Source organism: Dermochelys coriacea, chromosome 17, assembly GCF_009764565.3.
Source record: "Dermochelys coriacea isolate rDerCor1 chromosome 17, rDerCor1.pri.v4, whole genome shotgun sequence".
NCBI classification, from domain to species: Eukaryota; Metazoa; Chordata; order Testudines; family Dermochelyidae; genus Dermochelys; species Dermochelys coriacea.
Window position 1 is genome coordinate 2,157,134 of NC_050084.1, and position 18,177 is coordinate 2,175,310.

Here is an 18,177-nt window from a genome sequence, read left to right on the forward strand (position 1 = left end):
CACAGAAACCCCCCTAGGGTTGCCAACTGATATGCCAAGACTACTTCTGCCCCCGCTTTCCCTGCCAGCTTGAGACTCCAGCACCGTCTGGCTGAGCCAGACACACCAGTCTGCTTCAGCCCAGACCCAGGGTCTGAACCATGGGCCCCAAAGCTGCAGACTTAACTGAAAGCAGCTTACAGAAGCGTTCCTGTCTTTAACACTCAGATGCTCAACTCCCAATGGGGTCCAAATCCCAAATAAATCCATTTTACCCTGTATAAAGCTTATACAGGGTAAACTCATAAATTGTTCGCCCTCTATAACACTGATGGAGAGAACAACTGTGCATATCTCTCTCCCAGGTATTAATACATACTCTGGGTTAATTAATAAGTAAAAAGTGATTTTATTAAATACAGAAAGTAGGATTTAAGTGGTTCCAAGTAGTAACAGACAGAACAAGTGAATTACCAAGCAAAATAAAACAACACACACAAGTCTAAATCTAGTACAGTAATAAAAAGTGAATACAGATAAAATCTCACTCTGAGACGTTTCAATAAATTCCTTTCATAGACCAGACACCTTTCTAGTCTGGGCACAGTCCTTTCCCCTGGTGCAGCCCTTGTTCCAGCTCAGGTGGTAGCTGGGGGATTTCTCATGATGGCTGCCTCCCCTTGTTCTGTTCGACCCACTTATATATCTTTTGCATAAGGTGCAAATCCTTTGTCCCTCTGGGTTCCCACCAGGGTTTAAGCACCAGGTTAAAGATGGATTCCAGTTCAGGTGACATGATCACATGTCACTGTAAGACTTCATTACCCACTTGCCAGCACACATGTATACAGGAAGGCTTACAAGTAAACAGAGCCATCTACAGACAATTGTCCTGGTTAATGGGAGTCATCAAGATTCCAAACCACCATTAATGGCCCACACTTTGCATAATTACAATAGGCCTCAGAGTTATATTTTATATTTCTAGTTTCAGATACAAGAGTGATACATTTATACAAACAGGGTGACCACACTCAGTAGATTATAAGGTTTGTAATGATACCTTACAAGAGACCTTTTGCATGAAGCATATTTAGTTACATTATATTCACACTCATCAGCATACTTTAATAAAATCATATAGAGTGCAACTTCACAGAGTTATCCTCAGCTCCAGCCAAAGAACTTAGATCCAGCCTGGGGAACCTGCCTTTGCAAGGGACTGGCTCCTCTCAGGCTGGGATATTGCATCAGGCTTCAGCACAGAGGGGAGGGGAGCTGAGCTGAGCTTTTTAGGAGAAAGTCCCCAGACTCATGCACTAGCAGAGCCTCTTGCAGGAGCAGGGTCTGGAGAGCCATCTGACAGGCCCTTTGGGGAGCCCTCGCAGACAGCGCCCTTCGCCAGGCAGAAAAGGCAACTCTCTCACCTCTCTGAGGTGGGGAATGCTGTGGGGTGGATGGGACACCCCACAGGCCCTATTCTTCCAGACCGAGCTGGCACGACCCGAGGTGAACTCAAATGGCCAGAAATTCAACCAAATGGTCAGCAAATGTACACAGTGAAAGGGCAAGCTGACAGCAGAGGGTGTGGCTGCCTCTGGGGCTGTGCTGGCTAGGGGAGAGCATGGCAGGGCGAGCGGGGAATTCACATGCTCAGCCTATGGGCAGTGGGGTTCCAGGGACAAGCGTGTGCCCTGTACCCACCAGATGCTGCTCCAAAAGATCCCATGGCTGGGCACATGACTCCTGCAGTGGTGTGGCGGAGGCAGTGACCTGAAGCCATAGACTTAGGGCTGGCCTTGGCATAGTTGTATTGGTTTGGAGAACCGTAAATGGTGCAGCCCCAGCGTGGAGGTGGTTAGATTGGGAGACAAGGTCTGAGACAGGGTAGCAGATTCCTGCCTGTGTCCCTCATGAACGTTATGGTGCCGTGGCAGCTGCGTTCAGCAGCTCCCAGCCTGCCACACCGACCACCACTGCGCCTCTTGCCAGGTTGGCTGTCACCTTTCCTGTCTGTTCCAGACCATCACTGTTCCCTACTGTCTGTATGGTGCTGGTGCCTAGGTGCCCTGTCACGGCTCAGGCCCCATGGACCAGACCAGAGCACAAGGACGGCCCCTTCCCCAAGCGTAAGGCAAGGGACAGCTGGTGGAGATGATGGATGGGCAGCACGAGGAGCCACAAGGATCACAGGGAGATGCTCTAGGTCTGCTCCCCATTAACAGCCTCTCACTTTGGCTACAAAGACTAAATAAACCAGCAGCTGTAGGAGCACAGCCCAGCTTTACAGGGAGCATTTCATTTTCCTTCGTCCCCCTGCAGGGGCGCAGACTAGGCCCCCATTGAGCTGCCCAGCCTGTGTCCCTCTTCAGCTCCCGGCACTGCAGGATCTGAGCACCTCACGGCTCAAGGATGAAGAACCAGCCTCCCCTCCCACCCCTGTCCCAAATGAGACCATCAGGGAAAGTTTCTGCTCTTCCCCCCTCCCTGCCCTGCCCCACCCCGCCCCACCCCACCCCACGCTCTTGCTGTGTCTGGCTGGGGGTGCCTCGGTGGCTCTTGCAAGGGACAAAGCTCTGCAGCCAGCAGGGTCAGAGGCCACTTGGGCGCGTGTGTCCACTGGGAGGCCTGGGCACAACGGACTAGCTCATTTCTTGTCATTAGCGCTCCCTCCAGTGGCCAGACGTGGTATGACAACACCAGGGGGCCCGATTCTGCACTCACTTTATCCCCATTCCCGGATTGCTGTCAGACAAACGTCATGGATATGAAAAGGGAGCCAACTGCGTGCTGCTAACTAGGTGTGTCACAGAGGACTTGTCCAAGTCTGCTGGCACATGTAGGCCACCCGAAGTTGCAGCTTAAAGAGCCACATCCTGTGACTGTTATTACAGGAACCCGTATTGCTGGTTGAAATATGGGACAGAGGTGCTAGGAAAGGGACAGAATCTGCCACTGTTACTCACACTGAGTAGTGCTTTACTCCCCCAGGGTACTTGCAGAGTGAGGTGCTACTTACCATGAGTAGGGACGGCAGAGTCTAGCCTGAGATGACTTCAGTGCACACTGTCCGTATCTCAACTAGAGGAGAAGGTCTCTGGAGCAAGCGTAAATCCAGAGACTCGCTGGACCTTCTGTGCTCTGAAAAGCATCTGAGCACCAAAGCAGGGCAGAGAGCTCACACAAGTATCTATGGCAGCAAGGAGGAGATTGTTCAGACAGGAGGCTGACAAATTGGAACTGGTTCAGAAATGGGTTTATTGCTACAAGAAGGACTCAGGGTCTGGGAACTTGCTTCAGAGCAAGAGACTAAAGACGTTCAATTGATTTATCTCACCCAGGAGAAGGCTGAGAAGGAACTGGATCATGGGCTATAAGGGCCTATCTGGGGAAGAGATTTTTGATCGGCGGCAACTCTTTATTCTAGCAGCAAAAAGCAGAACAAGATCGAATGGTTGGAAGCTGAAATTCAGACTGGAACAAACTAGAGCTAAGGCACAATTTTCTAGCGGGGGGGAATTAACCATTAACAACCCACCAAGGGTTCTGGGGGTTCTCAGTCACATGATATCCTTCAGTCCAGACCCAAGGAAGTTCGGAAGGAAATGCTGTAGCCCAAACGGAGGGTCTGTGCTCAATGCAAGAATCGCTGGGTGAGATTCTTCTGGCCTTAAAACTCAATAAGACAGTGTGATTGTCTGTCGGGCGCTTGGGGAAACAGGCATGTTCCTTATTGTTCTTGTTGAAGACAGTTTAAGACCCAACAGCTCTGGGATCAGTCGTTCATCAGCAGATTCCTCTCCCTCCTCACCTATTAGGGGCAGATTTTCTCCAGGTTAATAATACTCAGTTTGTAAAAGCCTTTCTGAGCGCTAAATTGTGCCTTCAGGCAAAGCCCTGAGCCAGACAGGTGCCTCAGACAAGCCCCCTCCAGGAGAGCGGAACCACACCCCATGCAAGCTCAGCTGTGCCGACTGGCGTTTTGGGGGTCAAAGCCCGGGCTCCACCTACTCCCCACTTCCCTGTTCCAGGGTAAGCAGGAAAGGTGCCCAGTTTCCACTTGCCCCAGTGCACGGTGTCGCCCACGTGTGGACATGACGAGGGGCTTGTCCCCTGTGTGGGTTTGTGGCCCAAATCACCATCGAGCCCTAGTCCTGTGACACTAGGAGTAATAACCCACTTTGAGGCTGGCTTCTTCCTACAAGCCTTAATCAATTCTCCCCATGCTGGGGCGCTTCCCTGCTCCTCCTGTCTCCCATCCCTGGTGGAGGGTTCGCAGCCCGCAGCCCTTAGGGCAGGGGCTTGGCAATCGCACTGCTGCTCGGTGTTCTCCTCCCCAGCGGTACTGAGAGCTGCTGTGCCCTACCTGGGACTTCAGGCTGCCCCGTTTCCCCTCCACATGCCCAGAGCATGGAGCTGCCTCCTGTTGCATCAGAGCTTGCTGGATTTTGGGATCATAGAATCACAGAATATCAGGGTTGGAAGCAGGGTGAAAGCAAGTTAGAGAACTTACCAGTATGCCAGAGTCCTGAGCAAGGGACATGGCCTCAACCGGAAGAGGCGGGGCCTTAAATCCCCCGGCCCTTTAAATCAAGATTTAAAGGGCCCAGGGCTCCAGCTGTCGCTACCGCAGCAGAGCCCTGGGCCTTTTAAATCTCTGAGGAGCCCTGGGGGCTACCGGCTGCCACCGCTACCCCAGAGCTCTGGGCTCTGGCAGAGCTTTAAAGGGCCTGGGGCTTTGCTGTGGTAGCAGCTGCCTGAGCCCTGCTGCCTGAGCCCTGGGGTAGCGGCAGTGGGGCTCTGGTAGGGATTTAAAGGGCCCCGGAGCTCCGGCTACCGCTACCCCCCCCCGGGCCCTTTAAATCCTGGCCTGAGCCCTATTGCCCGAGCCCCGGGGTAGCGGCAGTGGGGCTCAGACCAGGATTTAAAGGGCCCCGGGGCAGTAGCAGCAGCTGGAGCTCTGAGGCCCTTTAAATTCCCACCAGAGACCTGCTGCCGCTACCCCAGGGCTTTAAATTGCCCTCTTGGAAAGCCGGTCCTGGTACGGCGCACCGGCTCTTACCGGTACGCCGTACCGGGGCATACCAGCTTCCTTTCATCTCTGTTTGGTAGGGACCTCAGGAGGTCATCTAGTCCAACCCTCTGCTCAAAACAGGACCAATCGCCAACTAAATCATCCCCGCCAGGGCTTTGTCAAGCCTGACCTTGAAAACCTCAAAGGAAGGAGATTCCACCACCTCCCCAGGTAACCCTTTCCAGTGCTTCATCACCCTCCTAGTGAAAAAGTTTTTCCTAAAATCCAACCTAAACCTCCCCCAGTGCAACTTGAGATCATCACTCCTTGTTCTGTCATCTGCTACCACTGAGGACAGTCTAGATCCATCCTCTTTGGAACCCCCTTTCAGGTAGTTGAAAGCAGCTATCAAATCCCCCCTCATTCTTCTCTTCTGCAGACTAAACAATCCCAGTTCCCTCGGCCTCTCCTCATAAGTCATGTGTTCCAGTCCCCTAATAATTTTTGTTGCCCTCCACTGGACTCTTTCCAATTTTTCCACATCCTTCTTGTAGTGTGGGGCCCAAAACTGGACACAGGACTCCACATGAGGCCTCACCAATGTCGAATAGAGGGGAACAGTCACGTCCCTCAATCTGCTGGCAATGCTGCTACTTATACAGCCCAAAATGCCATTGGCCTTCTTGGCAACAAGGGCACACTGTTGACTCATATCCAGCTTCTTGTCCACTGTAATCCCTAATCCTTTTCTGCAGAACTGCTGCTGAGCCATTCGGTCCCTAGTCTGTAGCAGTGCCTGGGATTCTTCCATCCTAAGTGCAGGACTCTGCACTTGTCCTTGATGAACCTCATCATATTTCTTTTGGCCCAATCCTCTAATTTATCTAGGTCCCTCTGTATCCTATCCCTACCCTCCAGTGTATCTACCTCTCCTCCCAGTTTAGTGTCATCTGCAAACTTGCTGTGGGTGCAATCCACGCCATCCTCCAGGTCATTAAGATATTGAACAAAACCAGCCTGAGGACCAACCCTTGGGGCACTCCACTTGATACCAGCTGCCAGCTAGACATGGAGCCACTGATCACTACCTGTTGAGCCCGTCAATCTAGCCAGCTTTCTATCCAACTTATCGTCCATTCATCCAGCCCATACTTCTTTAACTTACTGGCAAGAATACTGTGGGAGATCCCCCAGCCCCAATGTGCTGCATCTGAGACATTAATTCCTGGCCCTAGGATTGGGGTCAGCAGCACCAGGGTCCCTTGGGGGAGTGCTCTAGGGCTCAGCCCCTGCAGGGGAGACACTGCAGGGGGAGGTCTGAGGGGCAGACGCTACACTGGGGACTGAGGAGAGGGAGGAATTTGAGGGCAGACCAGGGCCAGCTCCAGGATTTTTGCCGCCCCAAGCAAAAAATTTGCCGCCCCAAGCTCCAAGAGCGCAGCTGCCCAAGCAAAATAAAAAGGGTGGCTGGAATGCCAGCCCTGGAATTGTGCCACCCCAAGCACGTGCTTGCTTTGCTGGTGCCTAGAACCGGTTCTGGGGCAGACACCCTGAGAGGACATTTAGGGGGGTGGGGGCAGACACTATGGGGGAGGATTGGGGCACTGGGGGCATCCCAGGGGGAGACTTTCTCATTGAAAAGATAGCTGTATGTTCCCCCCGCTCCAGGAATGTTCCTGCTAGGTGAGGGCCCCTCCCTCGGCCCAGAGTCCCCTGGCAATGGCAGCTCTGAGAGCCAGGGCCCCTGTGTGCCCCTTGGTAGGGGCAGGGGCAGGGGAGGAAGCCCGGCCTACAGAGCCCTGCTAGGACAATAGCCAGGCCCAGGTGGAGCTGACAGGGCGCTTTGTTTGTCCCTCTCACTGCTTAGAGCCAAACAAAAGGGGCAGTCAGACGTCACAGCGGCCGCATTGTGCCGCGGGGAGCAAAGCGCTGAGCCGGCAGCTTGTCATGACTTCACTTGTTTGGAGACCGCTGCAGGGCAGGCCGCCACCTCGCTGCGCTCGATGCGAAGGCCCTGGCAGCCTCACAGCGAACACGGGTCTGACCTGGCATGTCCCGGCACAGGGCCCTGGCCGCAAGGAGCCCAGCCCGTCCAGCCAGGGGAAAGAAGGAGCCTGCCAGCCCCGAGGACTCATGGCTTGCCGGGGTCAGCAGTGGCTGGGCCTGGGTTGAAACACACTCACACCAGGCCACTTGGGATGACCCCAGGGCAGGGATGGGACAGAGAGAGATCTGGTTACTATGGTTACTAAAAAGCGCTGGGACAGGCAGGATCGGGGCCCCAGTTATGGAGTGTGAGGCCACCAGTCTAGGCTGGACGCAGGCTGCTGTTGAGACACTTTCTGCAGGACTCTGATAGCTAGCAGGGGAGTATTTAACAGTGGTGCCCCGGCTCCCAGGCACAGAGCAGGGCTTTGCTCTGCAAGCCCCCCCCTCCATCCTCCCCAAGAGACAGCCCCTGCCCAGAGAGCTCACAGGCTGGGGCTCTGCTAAGACACAGCAGGTCTCCTGCAGCGCACAAACACCCCCCGAGCCGCTCTGCAAATCGCCAAGAGAAGGGGTCTCCTCTGGCACACGCCGAACCATCTGCCCAGCTTGGATTTTAGCTCAGAGGCTCTGGTTACCCTCCCCAGAGGGGAAGCAGGGCTCTGTAAAGCTCGAAGCCTGTACCTTCCACACCAGAAGTTGGTCCCTCACCCACCTTGTCTCCACCAGGACAAGGGTAATTCTGGGAGCCTGCACCCCACCCCAGTTAGGTCAGGTGCTGAAGGTCAGGTGCTGGCCCAGAGACTGGCTGCAGGTTCCTTTCCTCCCGGACTCAGCACCACCCTGAGCAGCTTGGCATTCGCCTGCAGAGATCCTGGGAGGCCCCCTGTGCTGCAGGTTGTTACATACCCTGGAGAGACCCCTCTGCTCAACACCAACTGTGGTGAGCCGATGGCCCTGGAAAGCTGGGCTGGGGAACTAGCAAGCAGGGCCCTAGCGCATGGCCTGACGTTCCCACTGCACCAGGCCTGCGCTCAATGGTACGGACCTGGGGTGATGAACTTTGTTGTCTCTGTCAGTGTCCAGCAGCTGCCTCTGTCTCGGAGCCCTCAGCCGGAGCCATTCCCAAGCTGCTCTCAGACAGCAAACCCCCAGGGAGCCCTGGCTGCCCACTGGGAGGGAGGTTAATTAACACAGAAATCAAAACCCAGGTAACGTTCTGCTCGGACACCTTCACCTGCTTTGGAGCTCCTAGAGAGGAAGGACAGCCCAGCGGTCAGGGTGCTGCCCTGAGGCTTGGGAGACCAGTCTTCAGTTCCTGGTTCTGCTACTGATTCCTGTGTGACCTTGGGCCAGTCACTTAGCCTCTCTGGGCTTCAGTTCCCCATCTGAACCATGGGAATAATTCCCCTCATGGGGTAATCTGCAGGGTAAATCCATTAAAGATGGTGAGGTTCTCAGATACTAGGGTGATGGGGGCCGTCTGAGTACTAATATAAATGGAGAGGGGTCCTCCCTCAGGGTCACTCAGCCCACACCCTTGATCTTCTCTGCCCAGAGAGCTGCTCCCTTTGTTTATATGCATGTCGGGTAACAAGCCCTCTGGCTTGGTCAGGCAGCAGGACTCACCCCTTTCCCAGCAGCTGCTAGCAGGGTAGGGTGCTTCAGGCTGGTTATCATCCCCCCTTCACTCTTGGTCTCTTTCTTCCCTTGCTGGGGAAAATCTTTGTTCCATTCTGCGAGGCTCATCTCTGAAACCAGTCAAACCCTGTCCTGAAAAAGGAAACGTCAAGAACCTTTCTGAGCAACCATGGGGGGTGTCCCTGGCAGGGGAGGGGAGAGGGGCCAGAGACAGAACCCCAAGCTTGTCTCATGACAGAATGATGCTGCCAGGCTAGAAAGTACCAGAGCAATGAAGCTGTTGAGTCATTTGTGACCAAGATTAGCCATGCAAACAGCTGACCTTGGATCAGACCATGGGGCTGAGCTGCTGGAATCTCTGAGGATCAGCAGAAAGGATCAGAGAAAGCATAGTGCTGACTGCTCTACAAATGCTGGCCCGGGGCCCCGACCAGCCGGGTGCTATATAACCAGAGGCGCTGGAGCAGGCAGATAGTACATGGAGGAAGCAGCAGTGCAATCTGAGCTAGGTGAGTCCTGGGGCTGAATTTTCGACTTTTCCTATCGCCTCCTCCATTCTTCTCTCCTCTTCCAAGAGACAGGCAGACACAGCCTCCTTCCTGCCTGCTGACAGGTGCTGAAACAAGACAGCCAGGAGTTAGCCCTTTGCAAAGACAGATTCATACATCACAGCTCTCAACTTGGGCCTATCAACTCATGGTCAAGTGTCTCCGGTCACACACATGGAGTGACAGCCAGAGACACTGACAAGGTAGTTCGGGAGGTTTCAGGTTAACACCCTGCCTGGGGATCGGCCTCCTCCTTCACACTCTCCCATTTTCAGTAGAAATGATTTCCTCACTGCAGCTAGCTAGTCAAGTCTCTAGAGGGTGCGTGGAATACGTGCCTGGAGGATGCAGCAGAGCGTAACTGAGGATAGAGGTGATGTCTCAGTTATACGTGGGCTGCACGGCCTGGAGACAGGCGGTCACTCGTAGTGTTTAATGTCTATAGCGTGGTAATGCTCACACGGCCCGATTGGGGCCGGGGCCATGGCCGGGGCCTCATTGCACTAGGTGCTGTGCAAACACTTAGGAAGATGTGCTCCCTACCCCACAGATCTTCATCCACCCAGGCCTGGAATACATCCACTCAGACTGAGAACAGCGCTGCCCCATACTGGCCTCTGCAGGGATAATGGGGATCGCATAGGGGCCAGTAGTGAATGGAGGGGTGACCCAATGAATGACAGGACAGTGGATGCCAGCAAGCGTGTGCAGAAAATTTTTTTCAAAGGAGCCTGCTTGGCTCTGTGTCAGCATCACTGATGTGAGTTGTGCTTTTCCCTCCTTTTCCAGGCACCAGCCCCACAGCAAAGATGGCTCAGACGAACCCTCTGCCTGGCCCCACAGGCCCATGGAAGGTACGTCCCAGCTGTCCCGCACGTTAGGATTTGTAGCATGGAGGGCCTCGAGGCCCCTGCTGAGTGTGCACTGAGCACTGCCCGCACACGGCCCCTACCCACACATTAGATATGACCAACAGGGAGGGGAAAGAAGAAAAAAAAATGACTGGGCCAAGGTGACCCATCAGTGGCAGAGCCCAGGTTTCCTGCCCCCTGCTGGATCACATGGAGCGCACCCCGTTCTGCTTGTGCAGAACTCAGGGGCAGGAGTTCCATGCCCTGGGCAAGGAATGGGCGTGCCCTGCTGGTGTGAATACTCACTAGCCCAGTTTGGAAGTCGCTTGCTGGGCAGGTGTGTGCCAGTCAAGCGCAGCAGCCCAATGGTGGGAGTGCAAAGGTGGAGGGGAGCAAGCGTGGCTGGAGCAAAGCCAGTTGAGGTCTGATGGAGCTGCCACCAAAGGGGTGTGCTAGCGTATTTGCAGCATTCTGGCAAGCCGGGGAGCAGCTGCAGTCCTGTGAGCAGTTCTGTCCTGCTGGGCGGGAGAGCGAGAAGGAAAAAGAGAAAAAGGTGTGTAAATCTGGGGGATGGACAAAGAAGATGCTGCCACAGATGCTGCTGGGGGAGGTGATGATCCTGTGAAACAGCCCAGGGCACTGGGAAAGTCCCTGCTCTTCCTTTCTCCACCTAATCCTCCTTGCATTGGAGATTTTGGAGTGGAACTAGCGTGAGTTCTAAGTGCAGGCCTAAGGCTGTCTACTCTGCAGCCTGCCTGCTACCAGCACATCTCTGTGCACTCAGCAGGGCTGTGGTCACTTCCAGACCCCTCCCGGGGATGCCCCAGCCGAGTCCGGAGCTCATTGCCAGAGACAAGCAGCTGTGTGGTTCAGGAGAGGGCGCTGTAGGCGAGGCTGAGAAAGAACGTGTCCATGGCTGGGCTGATCTCTCATGCACCTCAGTGCTGCAAGGCCCATTCCTTACCCAGAGCCCCATAGCTGGAATAACAGAGGCACTGTGGGTCAGCACTGAGGAGTGCAGATGCAGCCCCCACAGTGTCCAGCTGTAGACGGGGCATTAACCTTAACTCTTGTTCAAGGAGCACCCAGTTCACTTGGACTGTTAACGTGCACGGCCCCCCTCCCTCCCTTCACTGACACTCATATGGGGACAACTTCCTCTCAGCTCACAGCCTACGACCAAGAAAACTTCCAGGGAAAGAAGATGGAGTTCACCTCGGCCTGCCCCACCGTCATTGAGTGCGGCTTTGAGAACCTCCGCTCCCTAAAGGTGGAATGTGGCGCGTAAGTACAAAACTCCCACGCGACTTTGGGGGGCTGGCAGGCAAGGACCCAGCACGGATGGGCCAGGTTGTCGCCTCACCTCAGAAGTAATTTGGCTGTTCTGCTAAAACACAGGGGCTACGAGCCAGGTGGCTCCTGGGCTCCACTTACCCAGCTGGGGGGAAAGCGAATGTCCCATATCGGGTCCTGCAGTGCCCAACTTTGCCCAATGTGGGAGGGAGCAGAGCCCAGATGGCACCAGCCCAGAAACGTAGGTCATTAAAGTGAACAGCAGGGACAATCTCAGCCATGGCAGGCTTGTTTCTGGAGAAAGGGGTTGACGGGGGGCTGGCAAGGGGCAGGGACGACTGGCGTCAGATTTTGCACAGTTCAGCCTGTCTTTGTGCTGGAAGCCTTAGGTCCTTCATATACAAGTAGCAGCTCTACCCCCATCACAAGCATCCAGAGCAATTCCTAGGCCAGAGCTACCAGCCTGCTGGCAAACCCTTGCCAGCCTCCGTGACAGCCTTAGCCAGTTGCAGGCCTTGTCTACATGGGAAAGTCACAACCCTTGGCTGAGATGGAGGTTAAGCCCATGACTTCAGTTTAAGAGCGGATCTGAAACTGCAGCCAGGGCCTGCACTCGGGTCACCTACGATGCACCAAGTCAATGGCTGGAGCGTGGGTTAGTGCGATTCAGCGTAATCCTGTTCCCAGTCAGCTTGAGCTAGCCCCGAGAGCCCCAGCTCGTGCCCACCCAGGGCTCTGCACCAGAGGAACCGCATCACTTTGAAATTACTTAACCCAGTGCAGCTTCCTTACGCAACCAGGCCTGCCAGGTCCTACGCAGCCTCAAGGCAGCCACCTATGGAGAGCGGAGGGCCCTGCCCAAAGGCATCTCACCTTCCCAGCATCCCCAGAGACAGTGTGACCCCGTTTGCACCAGAGCCCCGTCCAGCTCTGCATCTAGTGCGCCAAATGGAACCTCCCAGCTTAGCGAGCCCTGCACTAAACCGTTCTCTCAACCCAGGAGAGCCAGTCTACCCCGACCCGCCTGCAGAGCGACTGTTGGCCTGGGGCCCTTGACTGCTTTGGATCCCAGCAGTCAATGACACCGGCTCGGCCTGGTGGCTGCCATATAGGAGAGCTGGGACCAGGCACCAGAATGCGATGGCACATCACTATGCTGGCCACATGCTCTGCCTGGTAGCAGCATGCCTGGAATACAGCCAGCTAGATAAGCAGCAGCAGTGGACTCTGAAGAGACCGCTGCCCGATTGCTTTGCCCAGAAAGGTGGGTCCACAAGATGGGGTGCACAGCAGAAAAAAGTGGAGAGACTCAGGGCTCCAGGAGCGAGAGGCACCCCTCTCCACAACCAAAATGGGGAATCCTCTGCACAACAGAGGGACAATTTCTCTACCACTTCCAGCCCATTAATGCCGAGCACGCCCTGCAGTGAGAACTCCGCTGCAGTTAGGGGTGGGGAAGCAGGAGAGAGAGGCTGACACTGCTAACGGGATTAAAGCAGAAGGCACGAGCTAGCCAGGCAGCAGCAACCAGCTCCCTCCTCCAGTGGACATATTACTAACTGGGCCATTCACCAGGATGCCAACGCAGCATAGGGCCACAGCTAGAGCCACTCAGCCCTCCAACCACGCTGCGTGCTCGGGTGAGCTTGTTTTCCCTCAAACCCTACCTGTGCCCAACAACCCACATCGAAAAAACTGTGTCCAGCTGAGGTGAGGAAGCCACGTTAGAGATTCTAATACACAGAGGACAGGAGGGGACTGCGGCAGCCCACCCCGGGCAACCTGACAATGCACCAAGGGGCATTTCTTCCCCATCCCACCTGGCACGCGAGTCACTCGCTCTCCTAGGCAGACAGATGCAGGGGTTGGGGTTGTTTTAGAGGCTCAGACTCTCAGCCTTCCCTAGTCACATCCAGGCCGTCTCCCTGCTGCTTTGCGAGCCCTCTGGTGGGCAGCATGGTTACCGGCCCCACACAGAGACTCGCCAGCTGTTGTGTGCTGTGGACACATGGGCACAAGAGGGACCGGGGAAGCATCTCTCGGAGCGGGGCTGTGGTGGAGGAGAGAGGCAGGCGCAAGTGGTTGGGAGAAGCGGGGCGGGGGCGGCATGGAATTCTGCTCGTGGCTGCTGTTGGGGCAAGGGGGGAAACTAGCACAATGACGGTGCTGCAAGAGAGCGAAACCCAAGCAACAGAGGAGCTGAGCCAACATCTTGTGTGTTAGTCGCCTATAACTCCTATGCCTAATGAACACACTAGAGCAGGGCGCCTCTTTGGAAGATCAAACCTCCCCCAGCCCTTTGGTGGAGGGTTCACTACAGGCTGTGGAGACCCTCGGGACTCCTCCAGCAACACCTGGGAGCAGCAGCACATGACAGCCCCCGTATTTCCACAGTAAAAAAACAGCTGAAGAAAATCTCCCTTTCAAGCCCTTGTAGAGAAGCAAAGGAGGGTGGAGATGTCCAAGCCCTATGCAGGTCACCTGTAACCCAGGGAAAGTGGGAACTCTACCTGGCGCATCCCCGGCTCTAGGAGTCCATTCCCTGGAGCCTCCCCTTGCTCTGTCTTGGGTAATGCTGCAGCCTGCGTGAAGACGACATGCAGGAATGTGTAATGAGTCTGGGCAGCAGCCACTTAGCACAGGGCAGGCCCTAGCAGCTGAGCTAGCCCAGCAGCTGTGAGGGCCCTTAGTATGAACTCACCCCGCTCAGAACCATACAGCCTCCCACGCAGGTAACTGTGGCTATTGGAGCAGGGCCTGTCTTAACACTAGGGTGCCATGCGTGCTCCATTCCCCTCGGGCACCCAGGCCAGAAGAAGCAACAGCTTCAGCCACGCAGACTCCTGGCAGCAGAGCTGGAGGAGGCTATGGCTACGCCTGGCCTCATCTCTCTTCTGGCAGCGAGGGAGCCCACAGGGATTTTCTGTGCCCCTTCACCCTGAGTGACACAGACGATGGTGCCGCTGGCCAGGGCAGGTCTGCCTGCTTCCCCCCCGGCTTGGGTCTGGGGCACGGACTCCAGCCCTGGAGCTGCACCAGGAGGACCGATGGAGCTGTGCTCTGTCATTGCAGCTGGATCGGTTATGAGCACACCAGCTTCTGTGGGCAGCAGTTTATCTTGGAAAGGGGAGAATACCCGCGGTGGGATGCCTGGAGTGGGAGCAACGCCTACCACACTGAGCGCCTGATGTCCTTCCGCCCCATCTGCTGTGCTGTAAGTGAGATTCCCCGGCCTCTTCACCCCCTCTCGCGTTTCCCAGCAGCCTGCTGCCTTCATGCTAAGCATAGTTATGCAGAAAGCACTCCTCCACAAAGGTGCCTCTTGGGCTCAGAGGGCAGGGCAGGGCTCATGTCTTTTTCGGAATTAAGTAGCCCAAAACTTTTACCAGCTGCTGCTGCAAATCAGCCTGACAGTTGCCTACTCTTCCCTGTGATGGATGCTGCTGGGAGGCCTGGCCTAGAAGCAGGGAGAGTCACTGATTGCTCACTCACTCTCCAGCTGCTGTTAGTAAATACAGCCACTCTGATTAAAAACTCGTCAGTCACTCCAGCTGGGTATTATGGTAGGACTGGAAGAGACTCAAGAGATCATCTAGTCCAGACCTGCACTCAAGGCAGGACTAAGTATTATCTAGGCCATCCCTGACAGGCGTTTGTCTAACCTGCTCTTAAAAATCTCCAGTGATGGAGATTGCACAACTTCCCTGGGCAATTTATTCATGTTTAACCACCCTGACAGTTAGCAAGTTTTTCCTAAGGTCCAACCTAAACCTCCCTGGCTGCAATTTAAGCTTGTTGCTTCTTGTCCTGTCCTCAGAGGTTATGAACAATAATTTTTCTCCTGCCTCCTTGTAACAACCTTTTATGTACTTGAAAACTGTTCTCATGTCCCCTGTCAGTCTTCTCTTTTCCAGATTAAACAAACCCAATTTTTTCCAATCTTCCCTCATAGGTCATGTTTTCTAGACCTTTAATCATTTTTTGGTGCTCTCCTCTGGACTGTCTCCAATTTGTCCACATCCTTCCTGAAATGTGGCACCCAGAACTGGGCACAATACTCCAGTTGAGGCTTAATCAGCACAGAGTAGAATGAAAGAATTACTTCTTGTGTCTTGCTTACAACACTCCTGCTAATACATCCCAGAATGATGTTCGCTTTTTTTGCAACAGTGTTACACTGTTGATTCATATTTAGCTTGTGATCCACTACGACTCCAGATCCCTTTCCGCAGTACTCCTTCCTAGGCAGTCATTTCCCATTTTGTATGTGTGCAACTGATTGTTGCTGCCTAAGTGGAGTACTTTGCATTTGTCCTTATTGAATTTTATCCTCTTTACTTCAGACTATTTCTCCAGTTTGTCCAGATCATTTTGAATTTTAATCCTGTCCTCTAATGCACTTGCAGCCCCTCCCAGCTTGGTGTCGTCCGCAAACTTTCAAAGTGTCCTCTGTACGCCATGTAGAACACATGGAAGTGACGTTCTGGATAAGCCCATGGGCCCAGCTCTCAGGAGTGCATGCAGCACCACTGCTGTCAGTGCCAAGATGACGACGGGCTGTAAGCTTAGGGTAAAGCAAGGAGGCTCAATTGAACAGTTCTCCTGGCTGCTCTCCACCATTGACATGATTGAGCAGCATGGCTAGGCCTCAGGGGCAAGCAAGGCACCTCCAAGGGGGTTTTTGGATGCACTCAGGATTTCCCCCCCTTGGTTCTAGGATTAGCTGGGTCGTTTTTGTAGAATTGTAAGGCAAGCCACAGCCAGAGGCTGCTAAAAGTCTGATGTGATTGGAAAGGGAAGGGCAGACACATTGGCTGTCCATCATTGCAATATCCTAGCCCCTGAACAATAGGACAGGGGACGTAGATGGCTGCACCTCCCTTTCTTTAGTGCAACGTTTTCGTACTTTCTGCTTCAGACATGGATCTCTTATCCAGGTTCATAGATGTGAGACAGCCGGTCAATGCAGGGGGTCAGAACCCAGGGCAAGTCCTTGGAGGAAGGACCCATCACTAGGAGCTGCGTCTGTTTCCCCCCCACCCCCTACAATCTGTTTGAAAGATGCTACAGGTTTCCCTCTCATGTATGCTCTATTCCTGTGACCCAGAATCACAAGGAGTCCAAGATGACCGTCTTTGAGAAGGAGAACTTCATGGGACGCCAGTGGGAAGTATCGGACGACTACCCCTCCCTGCAGGCCATGGGCTGGGGAAACAACGAAGTGGGCTCCATGAAAGTACAGTGTGGCACGTAAGTGAGACACGCAGGCTTAGCACACCAGAGGCGTGAGAGGAGGAGGCTGGCTGTAGAACCCAGGGCACATCTCTAGCGGTGGGTGACAATTCCCAGTTGCAGCAGGGCTGCCCACAGGGAGAGGCCTGAGGAAAGCCCTGCCCCACTGAGGGAGCGCACAGCTTCACCCTTGGCACCCCTGCAGGAGATGTTCTGACCAGAGCGTGGATACAGTACTGGGTTAGGTACACCCCTTTTTTCTGCCAGTGCAGCATGTCTGCATTAGGGGCTTATTCCAGCCCTCCAGTTTAACTCCATCAACTTGCAAATTTCCTTAATGGGGGCAAGGCCAAAGCTATCCAAGTACAGGTCATCTCCATTGTGGAAACGGATCATGCAGAATTCATCCTACAGACCACAATGGATACGGGGCACAATGCAGTTTTACCCTTTCCTTAGTCCTTCATCTGTGGCACTGCTTGAGCACATCAATACCTCAGCATGTGGGCATGGCCAGCCAAGGGCTTTCAGGTGAAGACAGCTCTACCTGGGCTAGGGCTCAGAGGAAGCACCTATTTTTCAGAGGAATGCAACCTTAAAAACTGCAGCTCTAGCAGGAATTCTGCAGCAGCCAGAGGGCTGGTCGCACTCCAGAAAGCGTCACAATCTGCAGTCCTGTTGGACACAGCAGCACATAGGTTCACATCTGAGCACCGTGACAAACTCATGTTTGTTTGCAAATGGCTTACCCACAATAAAGCTGGGAAACTGACTCCAGTTTGACAAGAAAAAGAGCACTTTCTTCTTTAGTGCCATGTAGGGTCTTTTCCTCTCCCTGTTTTCTAGGAGCAGTTTAGAGGCAGATGGTCTGGCTCTATTTCTTTCTGGGTTTGGGTGGGCAATTCACCAAGACACACCTAGGACAGTTCTAGATTTGTAGGCATGGGGATTTCTCCCCTTTCCAAGTCCAACAGCTTTCTGACTCTTCTGTTTGTTCCAGCTGGGTTTGCTACCAGTATCCTGGTTACCGTGGCTACCAGTACATTTTGGAGAGCGACCATCACGGTGGAGATTACAAGCACTGGAGAGAGTGGGGCTCACATGCCCAGACCTTCCAGGTCCAGTCTATTCGGCGTGTCCAGCAGTAGATATTTGTGTTCGCAGGCTCTCCTCTTTAAAGAGCGTTTTTGCCGGATTTCTAAAGCACACTGATCCCTATGGTGCTAGTACTTCCCCTTACAAAACAGACAGATTCCTTCCTTGTACTGTGACTGCTGTTGGGACATCATTTCTTCATGGTACTAATTGCTGCAATTACCAATAAATGTCACTGAAAGAAAATGCTACCAGGGTGTTTGGATTCTGTCACTCCAGTGTTCAGAATAAACAAAAAGGTACTGAAACTTGCATTAGTTCGTCTCAAATTCACATCACAGCTAGTCAAGACATTGGGCCCAGTTCTCCTTCCTTCCAATGATTTTACACATAGGTAAGTCCATTGACTTCAGTGGAGCGTCTTGAGATTTACACCACCGAGTTCAGAATTAGAAGACAGTCTTCTCATACAAGCACACTACTACAGCCATTAGTCTGTCAGCAGGCCGGTCGTCAGCACAACTGGCTCCTTGCAAAA

General features: G+C 53.9%; 1 protein-coding gene across 1 annotated transcript; it reads left to right on the top strand.

Annotated features, from left to right (window-relative positions):
* The first annotated feature begins 8,865 nt into the window (after positions 1 to 8,865).
* Positions 8,866 to 17,885, top strand: CRYBA1 (crystallin beta A1). The gene is made up of 6 exons (XM_038375524.2): positions 8,866 to 9,129; positions 9,958 to 10,022; positions 11,185 to 11,303; positions 14,385 to 14,526; positions 16,420 to 16,562; positions 17,545 to 17,885. Exons 1-6 carry the CDS (start codon positions 9,099 to 9,101, stop codon positions 17,690 to 17,692), a joined length of 648 nt encoding a protein of 215 aa, XP_038231452.1. The 5' UTR covers positions 8,866 to 9,098; the 3' UTR covers positions 17,693 to 17,885.
* Positions 17,886 to 18,177: the final 292 nt, after the last annotated feature.

What these genes read in the sequence shown, in the direction of transcription:
- CRYBA1 (XM_038375524.2), top strand. Translation starts at nt 9,099, where the DNA reads ATGGAGGAAGCAGCAGTGCAATCTGAGCTAG. An exon ending in GCCCCACAGGCCCATGGAAG is followed by an intron (nt 10,023 to 11,184) that starts GTACGTCCCAGC and finishes ACTTCCTCTCAG; the next exon opens with CTCACAGCCTACGACCAAGA. An exon ending in TCCGCCCCATCTGCTGTGCT is followed by an intron (nt 14,527 to 16,419) that starts GTAAGTGAGATT and finishes CCTGTGACCCAG; the next exon opens with AATCACAAGGAGTCCAAGAT.